This window comes from Ranitomeya variabilis, chromosome 2, assembly GCF_051348905.1.
Source record: "Ranitomeya variabilis isolate aRanVar5 chromosome 2, aRanVar5.hap1, whole genome shotgun sequence".
Taxonomy (NCBI): Eukaryota; Metazoa; Chordata; class Amphibia; order Anura; family Dendrobatidae; genus Ranitomeya; species Ranitomeya variabilis.
This window is the reverse complement of record NC_135233.1, coordinates 1,048,053,033-1,048,067,095: the sequence shown is the minus strand read 5'-3', so window position 1 is coordinate 1,048,067,095 and position 14,063 is coordinate 1,048,053,033. Positions and strand designations below refer to the sequence as shown.

The following is a 14,063-nucleotide window of genomic DNA, read 5'->3' as shown; positions in this document are numbered from 1 at the left end:
ACGGGGGGAGGCCTGCATACAGGGACTGAACGGGGGGAGGCCTGCATACAGGGACTGAACGGGGGGAGGCCTGCATACAGGGACTGAACGGGGGGAGGCCTGCATACAGGGACTGAACGGGGGGAGGCCTGCATACAGGGACTGAACGGGGGGAGGCCTGCATACAGGGACTGAACGGGGGGAGGCCTGCATACAGGGACTGAACGGGGGGAGGCCTGCATACAGGGACTGAACGGGGGGAGGCCTGCATACAGGGACTGAACGGGGGGAGGCCTGCATACAGGGACTGAACGGGGGGAGGCCTGCATACAGGGACTGAACGGGGGGAGGCCTGCATACAGGGACTGAACGGGGGGAGGCCTGCATACAGGGACTGAACGGGGGGAGGCCTGCATACAGGGACTGAACGGGGGGAGGCCTGCATACAGGGACTGAACGGGGGGAGGCCTGCATACAGGGACTGAACGGGGGGAGGCCTGCATACAGGGACTGAACGGGGGGAGGCCTGCATACAGGGACTGAACGGGGGGAGGCCTGCATACAGGGACTGAACGGGGGGAGGCCTGCATACAGGGACTGAACGGGGGGAGGCCTGCATACAGGGACTGAACGGGGGGAGGCCTGCATACAGGGACTGAACGGGGGGAGGCCTGCATACAGGGACTGAACGGGGGGAGGCCTGCATACAGGGACTGAACGGGGGGAGGCCTGCATACAGGGACTGAACGGGGGGAGGCCTGCATACAGGGACTGAACGGGGGGAGGCCTGCATACAGGGACTGAACGGGGGGAGGCCTGCATACAGGGACTGAACGGGGGGAGGCCTGCATACAGGGACTGAACGGGGGGAGGCCTGCATACAGGGACTGAACGGGGGGAGGCCTGCATACAGGGACTGAACGGGGGGAGGCCTGCATACAGGGACTGAACGGGGGGAGGCCTGCATACAGGGACTGAACGGGGGGAGGCCTGCATACAGGGACTGAACGGGGGGAGGCCTGCATACAGGGACTGAACGGGGGGAGGCCTGCATACAGGGACTGAACGGGGGAGGCCTGCATACAGGGACTGAACGGGGGGAGGCCTGCATACAGGGACTGAACGGGGGGAGGCCTGCATACAGGGACTGAACGGGGGGAGGCCTGCATACAGGGACTGAACGGGGGGAGGCCTGCATACAGGGACTGAACGGGGGGAGGCCTGCATACAGGGACTGAACGGGGGGAGGCCTGCATACAGGGACTGAACGGGGGGAGGCCTGCATACAGGGACTGAACGGGGGGAGGCCTGCATACAGGGACTGAACGGGGGGAGGCCTGCATACAGGGACTGAACGGGGGGAGGCCTGCATACAGGGACTGAACGGGGGGAGGCCTGCATACAGGGACTGAACGGGGGGAGGCCTGCATACAGGGACTGAACGGGGGGAGGCCTGCATACAGGGACTGGACGGGGGGAGGCCTGCATACAGGGACTGGACGGGGGGAGGGCCTGCATACAGGGACTGGACGGGGGGAGGCCTGCATACAGGGACTGGACGGGGGGAGGCCTGCATACAGGGACTGGACGGGGGGAGGCCTGCATACAGGGACTGGACGGGGGGAGGCCTGCATACAGGGACTGGACGGGGGGAGGCCTGCATACAGGGACTGGACGGGGGGAGGCCTGCATACAGGGACTGGACGGGGGGAGGCCTGCATACAGGGACTGGACGGGGGGAGGCCTGCATACAGGGACTGGACGGGGGGAGGCCTGCATACAGGGACTGGACGGGGGGAGGCCTGCATACAGGGACTGGACGGGGGGAGGCCTGCATACAGGGACTGGACGGGGGGAGGCCTGCATACAGGGACTGGACGGGGGGAGGCCTGCATACAGGGACTGGACGGGGGGAGGCCTGCATACAGGGACTGGACGGGGGGAGGCCTGCATACAGGGACTGGACGGGGGGAGGCCTGCATACAGGGACTGGACGGGGGGAGGCCTGCATACAGGGACTGGACGGGGGGAGGCCTGCATACAGGGACTGGACGGGGGGGAGGCCTGCATACAGGGACTGGACGGGGAGAGGCATTCATACAGGGAACGGAACGGGGGAGGCATGCATACATGGATGGTACGGGGGAGGCATTCATACAGGGACGCATGCTATAGGGATAGGGGATAAGGAGGCATAAGAAAAAATCCAGCTCACCATAGTTGTAGTCCCTGGAGGCTCGGAGCACGGAAACACTGTGTCAAGGCGTGAGGAATGCAGGAAATAGAAAAAAATCCAGCTCAACGAGGTGGTGAAAAAGCAAAGTCTTGGTACTTTATTCACTTCATATCAAAAAATAGAGGATAAAACAACAGCACAATATAATTAAAAACACTATCTACGCGTTTCTGGTGACATAGCACCCTTAGTCATGACTAAGGGTGCTATGTCACCAGAAACGCGTAGATAGTGTTTTTAATTATATTGTGCTGTTGTTTTATCCTCTATTTTTTGATATGAAGTGAATAAAGTACCAAGACTTTGCTTTTTCACCACCTCGTTGAGCTGGATTTTTTTCTATTTCGATAAGGAGGCATGCATACAGGGATGGAATGTTAGAGGCATGCTATAGGGATAAGGAGGCATTCATACAGGGATGGAACGGGGGAGGGATTCATACAGGGACGAAACGGGGGAGGCATGCAGATAGGGACGGAACAGGGAAGGCATGCAGACAGGGGCGGAATGGGGGAGGCAAGCATACAGGTAAGGAACGGGGGTGTCATTCATACCAGGACAGGGAAGGGGGGGACATGCAGACAGGGACGGGGAGGCATTCATACCAGGGCAGGGAAGGGGGAGCCATGCATACAATGACAGGGATGGAGAAGTATTCATACCAGGACAGCGACAGGAGGAACCATGCATAGCAGGATAGGGATGAGGGGACAATGCGTACTCGGCTTATACTGGCGTTAGTAAGCTTGCCCAGTTTTCCGTGGCAAAATTAGGTGCCTCAGCTTATACTTGGGTCGGCTTATACTCGAGTATATACAGTATTTTTTACCCTGGTGTAAATGCCACTGTTATCCTGAATCCAGTGTGGTTTTTCTTTTGTTACTCTGCCTCTCTATTATTTCAGATATTGCTTTCTCCTCCATATATGTAAATCCAGTCTGTTTAGCCAAGTAGGTGTGGTCTTTGTTTAATTTTTGTGGCCATGCCCATTTGGCTAAAAAAATATAAAAATACTAAATTTACCTACAGGGAGCTGGGGGCTATATTTCAGGAATGGAGGGGCGCAGGAACAAAAAAAAAATCATTGCTGGATTCAGGAGAACAGCATTTACACCAGGTAAAAAACCAATGGCATATTATGGCAAGTGACAGATCCTCGTCAGTCAAGAGAAACCCCTCGCCTGACTCCTTAGAGTATGTCATCTTAATTTTTGATTTCAGAATCAATAGTACAGATGAAAATAAGAATCTCTGTAATATGTCTTATCATAGGGATCTGACTCTTTCTCCGCCAGGATTGGTCACTCATTCTCAAAATTCTCAATTCACCAGTAAAATCTGTATTCGGTGAAGACACATTGTTCCATTACTGAGATAGGAGATGCGTTACCACTGATAAGATACTGTGCAGCGGGGAGGAAGAGGGCGACGAGAGAGGCAGAGCTCCTCCATCCTTCGAGCAGTGTCTCCTACCTCGGTGATGTCTTCACTGTATACAGATTTTACCCCAAAATGAGATCTAAGGGGTAACGTTTCTCCTTATGGAGAGTAGTAAGCCAAGCCTGGCATGTCAGAGTGAGGAGACTTTTATAACCCATGAATTAAATATCCAAATTGTCTCTTCACAGAGGAAGAGGACTAGAACTTTCTCTTTTCCAAAATAAAACTTTTTTTTTTGCGAGGTTGTCCTTTTTTTTAGGTACCATCTTGGGCTGCATATGGTTATTTCAGTTCTTATTCATATTATAATTTTTCCACAAATTTTATTATTTAATGCCTGAAAAATCTGAGGCGCTCAACTGCCGAGATCGGGTTTCTCTATATAAAGATATATTGGCACATAGATTCTGCTCTTCAACTTTCTAGATGAATGGACAAAAATTCCCAAAGACACCTTCTAAAATAAAAGTAAAAAAAAAAAAAACGCTTCTCAGAAGAGTGCAAGCTGTTATGGATCCAAAGACGTCACCAACTCTATTTTAAAGGGGTTGTCCACTCTATTTATCTGCAGACAGTGAAATCCTCACAGTGCACGCTGTTAGTATTCTCTGGCACGGGGATGTGACCGCAGTTTGCATACTTTGGGCCACATTCCGACTAGTCGTGTCCAGCCGTGCACGTCTAGTTGGCATGTTACCGCATGTATGAAAATCGCATACTTGTGATCATCCAGCCTGGCATCAGAGAATCCTGACAGCGGGCAGTGTGAGGATTCAGCCGCTAAAACCAACAGAGAATGAGTGAAGACTTGTACCCCAAGCCTGGACAACGCCTTTAATGTGTGTTTGTTTTTTTTTTTGCCTTTTTCTATCCTATTTTTGTTCTCGAAGACCAAGACACATTTACAAACGGTTAACTACAGATTGCTGTGCCGGCATTGACTTCTCAGTGTCCGCGTCGTGCACATCGATAGACTGCGTCAGCGATCAATCAGCGAGCAAGTGGTGCCTGAAGAATTCGCTTACAGCATTGCAGGAAAGTGGCCCGTATAATAGCAGTAAATAAATAATGGCGCCAGACGCACAGAGAGGTTCTAACCACTGGTGATTCTGTCTCTGGCTTCGGCACGCCGGCAGATTTCTCTTCCCAAAATTGCATTTGTATTTCACACTGCTCACACACAGGCCTGACGGGAGCGTTGTCGGGCTCATTGCACTAGTGCCTGCCAGTAATGATTGCCTGCAGAGGTCTGAGATAAATTTGCTATCTTTTAGCTGCAACTCAGCTGTAACTAATTTCTTTCTGTGGTACCGCGCTGCCGCTGCCAGAGGAAAGACTAAACTATTGATTAATTCTCTTCTACTGGAATTTTGTTGCTGTGAGCTCCATACGCCTGATTATTATTTACTCGCTGCCGAGTTTCTGGAAACCGTTCCTTTCTGAGTAAGGTTTACAGAAAAGATGGAAGAGCGCAAAGACTAGTCACATTATTGGCAGGATTAGCGGGGGTTACATGGTACGTACTATCAGGGGGCTAACTCTTCTGTTTTGTCAGTATCAATGGATATCATCCAGATGATCCCCCTTTGCCCCGGCCCCCCCTTTGCCCTGCTCTGGCCCCCCCCTTTTGCTCCGGTCTTCCCCCCCATTTTGCTCCGATCCCCCCCCCCCACACACACACTTTTGCTCCGGTCCCCCCCCCCCTTTTGCTCCGGTCCCCCCCCCTTTTGGTCCGGTCTCCCCCCCCTTTGCTTCGGCGACCCCTTTGCTCCGCCCCTTTTGCTCCAGTTCCCCCCCCTTTGCTCCGGCGTCCCCTTTGCTCCACCCCTTTTGCTCAGGGCCCCCTTTTGCTCAGGCCCTTTAGCTTAGGGCCCCCCTTTGCCCCAGTCCCCCTCTACATAAATGATGAAGGATAGCCCTAACAAGTGGCTAAGGTAGGTTGTTGATTAGGACATTGTGCTTTGTATACAGCCGGTGCCATCTCCGCTCCGTTTTAGAAGAAGGCAGGTGATAATTTGCGAAGGCTCCATTATAACTGTGCCGCTCCGGCTCCAGCAGCCATTAGCACCGAACAGTTTCTTTATTCTGTCACAGAGAGGGCAACGTGGTGAGATGAAGACCTCGGAGGGTAAAGCAACAGAAGGAAGAAAACCAACATTGATTAGCAGCAATAACGTGCTGAGATCATTAGTCCGGTGTCGCACTGCGTGTGGCGATGTGCTGCAATGTGTGGAAGGCGTCTCACCCCCCGAACCTTGTATAGGCACCTGTAGATCTCGCACACCCCGAGAGCACTTCAGCCTCATTTACATATTGATTCCAATAACGATCGCTCCATAACGGAGGAACAGGCTCAAAAATGTGCGGATTCTGCTCCAGAATATCCATGAAACACTGTGTCTATAAGATTCCTATTCATGTCGGTGGGAAAATACGGTCATTAAGAGCATGGTGCTGTTTTGTTTCCATCTGCAGTTATGATTTCCCCATATATTTTATAATGTCAGGCCGATCATGGAAATATGTTCTGTGTCTTAGGAAACGAAGAAACGGAGATGAAAGGACAAGTTCTCACTCTACTGGCCGAGCAAGCGCTGCAGTGCCAGGACTATAGGGCGGCCAACGGGCACTGCCAGGAGCTCATGACTGCGGGTATCTATCGATCTATCGATCTACATATCTATCTATTATCTATCTATCTATTTATCTACCTACAGTACACAGCCAAAGTTTGGACACACCTTCTCATTTAAAGATTTTTCTGTATTTTCATGACTACGAAAATTGTACATTCACACTGAAGGCATCAAAACTATGAATTAACACATGTGGAATTATATACTTACCAAAAAAGTGTGAAGCAAAAGGTGGCTATTTTGAAGAACATAGAATATATGACATATTTTCAGTCGTTTCACACTTTTTTGATGCCTTCAGTGTGAATGTACAATTTTCATAGTCATAAAAATGCAGAAAAATCTTTAAATGAGAAGGTGTGTCCAAACTTTTGGTCTGTACTGTATCCCCTATCTATCTGTCTGTCTGTCTGTCTGTCTGTCTGTCTGTCTTTCAAAAAAAGAGGCAGCACTCCATTGTTCCAATATAAAATGTGCTGGGTTTAATTTACCCACATGTCTGGGCAACGTTTCAGCTCAAAATGAGCCTTTCTCATTTTGAGCTGAAACGTTGCCCAGACATGTGGGTAAATTAAACCCAGCACATTTTATATTGGAACAATGGAGTGCTGCCTCTTTTTTTGAAGTCTGGATGATCTGTGGACAGATTGTCTGGGGGCCTTGCACCCGAAGATAAGTATTTTGTGCTGTTCCCTCTTCTCTCTCTCTCTCTCTCTCTCTCTCTCTCTCTCTCTATAGTATCTATCTATCTATCGGTCTGTCTATTATCTATCTACCCACCCATTATTTGGAATATCTAGTGTCCCTTTATGGGGCTTGGTACAATTGATAATTAAGTATGTGGTTGTTGACGTTTCGCTGTATCCTGTGCTTTTTCAGGGTATAATAAGAGTTGGGAAGTGTGCAGCAAGTTGGGCCAATGTGAGAACTATGAGGACCTTGGTACTCGTAAAGAACTGATGGCCTTTGCTTTAACCCATTGCCCTCCATGTGCCATCCAGACCCTGCTTGCTGCCAGCAGCTCCCTGCAGACCCAGGTCAGTACAGTATGTGCATGTGGAGATATACAGAAGCTGTGCACAGTGGGGTATACAGCAGCTGCAGGCTTGTTGGGGGTGAGCAGATGATGATGGATGTATGAATGATTCTGCTGAAGGCTACAACACGCGGAGGGCAGATACGGGGGACCGCACTGCCCATGAAATCAGATTAGGAAGTCATCCGGCCCGGCAGGGATACCGTCACTATCTGCTGCAGAGTCAGTAGACCTCATGGATGCGGTCAGACATGGCGGACGTGCTGCAGAATTTCTTAGAAGAGTTACATGTGGAAAATCTGGGGCTCATTGCCGCATTTTGAGGTTTGTCCACTGCTATTTTTTAAATTAAAATCAGGCTCCAATAAGTGTTTAAAAAATAGAAAAATGAGACTGTCCTGCTGGGTCCCCTCGGTTCCCGGGATTAGCTGCACTCTGTCCGGAAGAGAGATCTAAGAAAGTGTCTCTTTTGGCTTGGATTCTTCATCACCGCTGCAGCCTGTTTGTGGCTACTGATTGGCTGCAGCCGTCACGTGACATCAACTGATGGAAAAACTGTGAGCAGGGCAGCGGGAGACACGGGCAGCACTGCATGTGGGTATCTGGTTTTTGTTTTGTTTTGTTTATTTTATAATCCTCCTAGGCCTGATTTTAATGTTAATTTTTTAGCGCATGACCCTCTTAATTTCCAATTTTGCGGGCACTTGCTATAAAGTTCAGACTTAGTCGCACTTGATGCAGCGCTCCGCACCGGTGCTTGTGTTTTTGCTTGTTCAACTGGACCTTACCATTTACATAGTGGAAGAGATTTCACTCCTTTTTTTTGTTTGTTTTTTTGTTGTTTTTTTATAGTGGAGGCTGTAGTTTCTACTGTTTCTTATAGATGGTTTAGCTTAAGAAAGTCTTGTTATTTTGCATCTAGAGCTCCTGTCCAGTCCTGCGCAGCTCCACGGTGTCCCGTCCAGTTGGATCCTGCAGTGCTACTCTCCCATTTGTCCCTTCTTATATATATTCAGTTGGTGAATTGATGGAAGAGAGTAAAGCTGCAGAGTCTGACTACACAGGCATTACTTGTAGTCTGTTGCCATGGAGACACAGGTTTTCATATTCTATGTGTTGTATGGACAAAACAAACGTTTCTATTTTGATTATTTTTAAAGGGAATTCATTTGTCCTTTTAGATTTGTTGGTGATAAAAATTTATATATATGTACTTATTGCTTGGTTTGAAAGTTTTCCATTTTTTCAGTCTTTTTTTTTTTTTTAATAGATGTGTCGGGGACATGAATTTGTGGTGTCTACTGTTATATTACATATACATTATATACATACCCATAGATTATATATTACAGGTTCTCCTCCTTCCTCACAAGCGTACTGATATATAAGGATTACAGGTTCTCCTTCTTCCTCATAGTCTGCACAGCTTTCTTGTTCTCACGTTGGCCGCTTCTGAAGGAGCATCTGAGCAACCTCTGCAAATGGGAATCCTGAAGGAGGAGAACCTGTAATACTTATATATTAGCAAGCCTATGAGGAAGGAGGAGAACCTGTAATCCTTCTATATTAGTAAGTCTGTGAGGAAGGAGGAGAACCTGTAATCCTTCTATATTAGTAAGTCTGTGAGGAAGGAGGAGAACCTGTAATCCTTATATATTAGTAAGTCTGTGAGGAACGAGGAGAACCTGTAATACTTATACACTGTGTTCCAAATTATTATGCAAATTGGATTTAAGTGTCATAAAGATTTAATTGTTTTGTTTTTCAAATAAACTCGTGGATGGTATTGTGTCTCAGGGCTCAATGGTTCACTGAAATCAATCTGAAACACGTGATAATTAGTTTTCCAGGTGATTCTAATTAAAGGAAAACTACTAAAAATGATGTTCCACATTATTAAGCAGGCCACAGGTTTCAAACAATATGGGATATAAAAAGGATCTCGCTGCTGCTGAAAAGCGTTAACTAGTGCAATGCCTTGGACAAGGTATGAAAACATTAGATATTTCACGAAAACTTAAGAGTGATCATCACACTGTGAAAAGATTTGTGACTGAAACAGAGCACAGACAGAGTTCATGCAGATAAAGGCATAATGAGGAAGGTTTCTGCCAGACAAATTCATTGTATCAAGAGAGCAGCTGCCAAGATATCACTACAAAGCAGCAAACAGTTATTTGAAGCCGCTGATGCTTCTGGAGTCCGTCGAACCTCAAGGTGTAGGATCCTTCAAAGGCTTGCTGTGGTGCATAAACCTACTATTCGGCCACTCCTAAACAGTGTTCACAAGCAGAAACGGTTGCAGTGGGCCCAGACATACATGAAGACTAATTTTCAAACAGTCTTGTTTACTGATGAGTGTCGAGCAACCCTGGATGGTCCAGATGGATGGAGTAGTGGATGGTTGGTGGATGGCACCATGTCCCAACAAGGCTGCAACGTCAGCAAGGAGGTTGGGGAGTCATGTTTTGGGACGGAATCATGGGGAAACCGCAGGTATGGCCCTTTAAGGTTCCTGAAGGTGTGAAAATGACCTCTGCAAAGTGTATAGAGTTTCTGACTGACAACTTTCTTCCATGGTATAAAAAGCAGAAACATGCCTTCAGGAGCAAAATCATCTTCATGCTGACAATGCACCATCTCGTGCTGCAAAGAATACCTCTGAGTCATTGGCTGCTATGGGCATAAAAGGAGATAAACTCATGGTGTGGCCACCATCTTCCCCTGACCTCAACCCTATAGAGAACCTTTGGAGAATCATCAAGCAAAAGATCTATGAGGGTGGGAGGCCGTTCACATCAAAACAGCAGCTCTGGGAGGCTATTCTGACTTCATGCAAAGAAATACAAGCAGAAACTCTCCAAAAACCCATAAGTTCAATGGATGCAAGAATTGAGAAGGTGACATCAATGAAGGTTCCTATGTTAACATGTAACTTGGCCTGTTAGGAGGTTTTGTAGTTAAATAGCTTTTTGTTCAGTGACTGTGATCTCCTAATGCTGCAAATTCCACAAATGAGCATTTTCAGTTCTTTAAAACATATCAAATGTTTAGAAATACTACTGTGCCTAATAATTTGGAACAATGCATTGTGAGGTTTTATTCATTTTGGAGATTATACTGTTATCATTGGGAGGTTTCTTCAATAAAATTTGATGTATACTCTAACGGGTGATCACTTTTATTGGACTGACTGTCATTTGCACCGACCATTTAGGAAAATCCGAGAAAAATGTCATTTGCATAATAATTTGGAACATGGTGTATATTAGTAAGTCTGTGAGGAAGGAGGAGAACTTGTAATACTTATATATTAGTAAGTCTGTGAGGAAGGAGGAGAACCTGTAATCCATATATATTAGTAAGTCTGTGAGGAAGGAGGAGAACCTGTAAAACTTATATATTAGTAAGTCTGTGAGGAAGGAGGAGAACCTGTAAAACTTATATATTAGTAAGTCTGTGAGGAAGGAGGAGAACCTGTAAAACTTATATATTAGTAAGTCTGTAAGGGAGGAGGAGAACCTGTAATCCATATATATTAGTAAGTCTGTGAGGAAGGAGGAGAACCTGTAAAACTTATATATTAGTAAGTCTGTAAGGGAGGAGGAGAACCTGTAATCCTTACATAATAGTAAGTACTACAAAATCATGTCCTCAAGCAGTTCTTAATATATAAAGTGGTCGAGCCCTTGAGGAGCCCGGGCCTCAATGCTGTAACTCGTGATCAGTTTAGAATTGAATGTGCAATTATAAATGTAGAAGAAGTTAATGTCTAAAGACCCAGAAACTGAGGGTTAAACCTAGGGAACATCCAGAGGAGAATGATAAGACTGTGTATTTTCTTAGTGGTTGTTTGCAGAAGTTATTTAGCGGCCTGCTGTTTTTTTTCAGATTCTCTTCCAAGCCGTAAATTACCAGATCCACCCTGGTGGCCGCGGTGTCGGTGAAGGGCTGGAGCATTCTCCATATTCGGGACCTCCTAGAGAAGCCTCTCAGGTAACAAGCTGCTCCCGGATCACTGTCTGTCTGCATGTTCACTTCTTTTTATTTTTATTTATGCAATTTGCAAATAAATATTTCATCTCAGCATGGGATGGCGGTAACTAGAGCACAACACATAGACCGAGCCAGAAAGCAATTATCTCTGTCTGTCTGGTCTTGCGAAGATATATATATATATATATATATATACTAGCTGTACTACCCGGCTTCGCCCGGGTTAATGACTGCTGTTAGCAAAATAGAATGTGTTAACAAAAATTTATTCTGCACACAAAAACCACAAAACAAATAGATAGAAATGTAATTATTAAAAGGCAAAAACTAAGCAAATAGAAGCATTTCACAACATATATTAGCTTTGTTATACTGAGAATGTCTTTGTTGCCTATATTAACCAATCAGAGCTCAGGTTAATTAACTGTAGCAAAATAGAAGCTGAGCTGTGATTGGTTGCTATTGGCAGCCTGATAAATCCCCAGCCAACAGGAAGCCCTCCCCCCTGGCAGTATATATTAGCTCACACATACACATAATAGACAGGTCATGTGACTGACAGCTGCCGTATTTCCTATATGGTACATTTGTTGCTCTTGTAGTTTGCTTATTAATCAGATTTTTATTTTTGAAGGACAATACCAGACTTGTGTGTGTTTTAGGGCGAGTTTTATGTGTCAAGTTGTGTGTGTTGAGTTGCGTGTGGCGACATGCATGTAGCGACTTTTGTGAGATGAGTTTTGTGTGGCGACATGCGTGTAGCAACATTTTGTGTGTTGAGTTGCATGTGACAGGTTAGTGTAGCAAGTTGTGTGCAGCAAGATTTGTGCATGGCGAGTTTTGCGCGTGGCGAGTTTTATGTGTGGTGCATTTTGAGTATGTGCAAGTTTTGTGTGAGGCAACTTTTGCATGTGGTGCAACTTTTGTACATGTGGCAATTTTTCTGTGTGTGCAAGTTTTGCATGAGGTGAGTTTTCCATGAGGTGAGTTTTGCACGTGTGGCGAGTTTTGCGTGAGCCTAGTTTTGCATATGGCGAGTTTTGCATGTAGCGAGTTTTGAGTGGTGACTTTTGTGTTTCGACTTTTATGTGGCGAGGTTGGTGTGTGTGTGTGGTGAAATGTGTGCTGAGGGTGGTATATGTGTTCAAGCACGTGGTAGTGTGTGGCGCATTTTGTGTTTGTGTTCATATCCCCGTGTGTGGTGAGTATCCCATGTCGGGGCCCCACCTTAGCAACTGTACGGTATATACTCTTTGTCGCCATCGCTCTCATTCTTTAAGTCCTCATTGTTCACATCTGGCAGCTGTCAATTTTCCTCCAACACTTTTCCCTTCACTTTTTCCCCATTATGTAGATAGGAGCAAAATTGTTTGGTGAATTGGAACGCGCGGGGTTAAAATTTCACCTCACAACATAGCCTATGACGCTCTCGGGGTCCAGACGTGTGACTGTGCAAAATTTTGTGGCTGTAGCTGCGACGGTACAGATGCCAATCCCGGACATACACACATACATACATACACACATTCAGCTTTATATATTAGATATACCTGTATGTAATCTCCTGTATATAGTATATACCTGTGTGTCATCTCACCTATATATAGTATATATCTGTGTGTCATCTCCTGTATATAGTATATACCTGTATGTCATCTCCTCCTATACATAGCATATACCTGTGTCATCTCCTCCTGTATATACTATATACCTGTAGGTAATCTGCTCCTGTATATAGTATATACCTGTGTGTCATCTCCTCCTGTATATAGTATATACCTGTATGTCATCTCCTCCTGTATGTAGTATGTACCTGTATGTCATCTCCTCCTCTATATAGTATATACCTGTGTGTCATCTCTCCTGTATATAGTATATATCTGTGTGTCATCTCCTCCTGTATATAGTATATACCTGTGTGTCATCTCCCCTGTAAATAGTATATACCTGTGTGTCATCTCCTGTATATAGTATATAGCTGTATGCCATCTCCTCCTGTATTAGCCCTCGTTCACACGTTATTTGGTCAGTATTTTTACCTCAGTATTTGTAAGCTAAAATGGCAGCCTGATAAATCCCCAGCCAACAGTAAGCCCACCCCCTGGCAGTATATATTAGCTCACACATACACATAATAGACTGGTCATGTGACTGACAGCTGCCGGATTCCTATATGGTACATTTGTTGCTCTTGTAGTTTGTCTGCTTATTAATCAGATTTTTATTTTTGAAGGATACCAGACTTGTGTGTGTTTTAGGGCGAGTTTCGTGTGTCAAGTTGTGTGTGTTGAGTTGCGTGTGGCGACATGCATGTAGGGACTTTTGTGAGATGAGTTTTGTGTGGCGACATGCGTGTAGCAACTTTTTGTGTGTCGAGTTGCATGTGACAGGTTAGTGTAGCAAGTTGTGTGCAGCAAGTTTTGCGCATGGCGAGTTTTGCGCGTGGCGAGTTTTATGTGTGGTGCCTTTTGAGTATGTGCAAGTTTTGTGTGAGGCAACTTTTGCATGTGTTGCAACTTTTGTGCATGTGGCAATTTTTCTGCGTGTGGCAATTTTTCTGCGTGTGCAAGTTTTGCGTGTGGCGAGTTTTGCACGTGTGGCGAGTTTTGCATGTGGAGAGTTTTGCGCGTGGCGAGTTTTGAGCGGCGACTTTTGTGTTTCTACTTTTATGTGGCGAGGTTGGTGTATGTGTGGTGAAATGTGCACTGAGGGTGGTATATGTGTTCGAGCACGTGGTAGT

The 14,063-nt window shown here is 46.3% G+C and overlaps 1 protein-coding gene across 2 annotated transcripts in view; it reads left to right on the top strand.

The window, feature by feature from the left end:
- Positions 1–14,063, top strand: part of NBAS (NBAS subunit of NRZ tethering complex) — a 670,356-nt gene that overhangs the window by 334,636 nt on the left and 321,657 nt on the right. For both annotated transcript variants that reach the window (XM_077291450.1, XM_077291451.1), the window contains exons 33-35: positions 6,194–6,307; positions 7,171–7,328; positions 11,219–11,323. In XM_077291450.1, the coding sequence (XP_077147565.1) occupies positions 6,194–6,307; positions 7,171–7,328; positions 11,219–11,323 (377 nt within the window). The remainder of the gene's footprint in view (positions 1–6,193; positions 6,308–7,170; positions 7,329–11,218; positions 11,324–14,063) is intronic.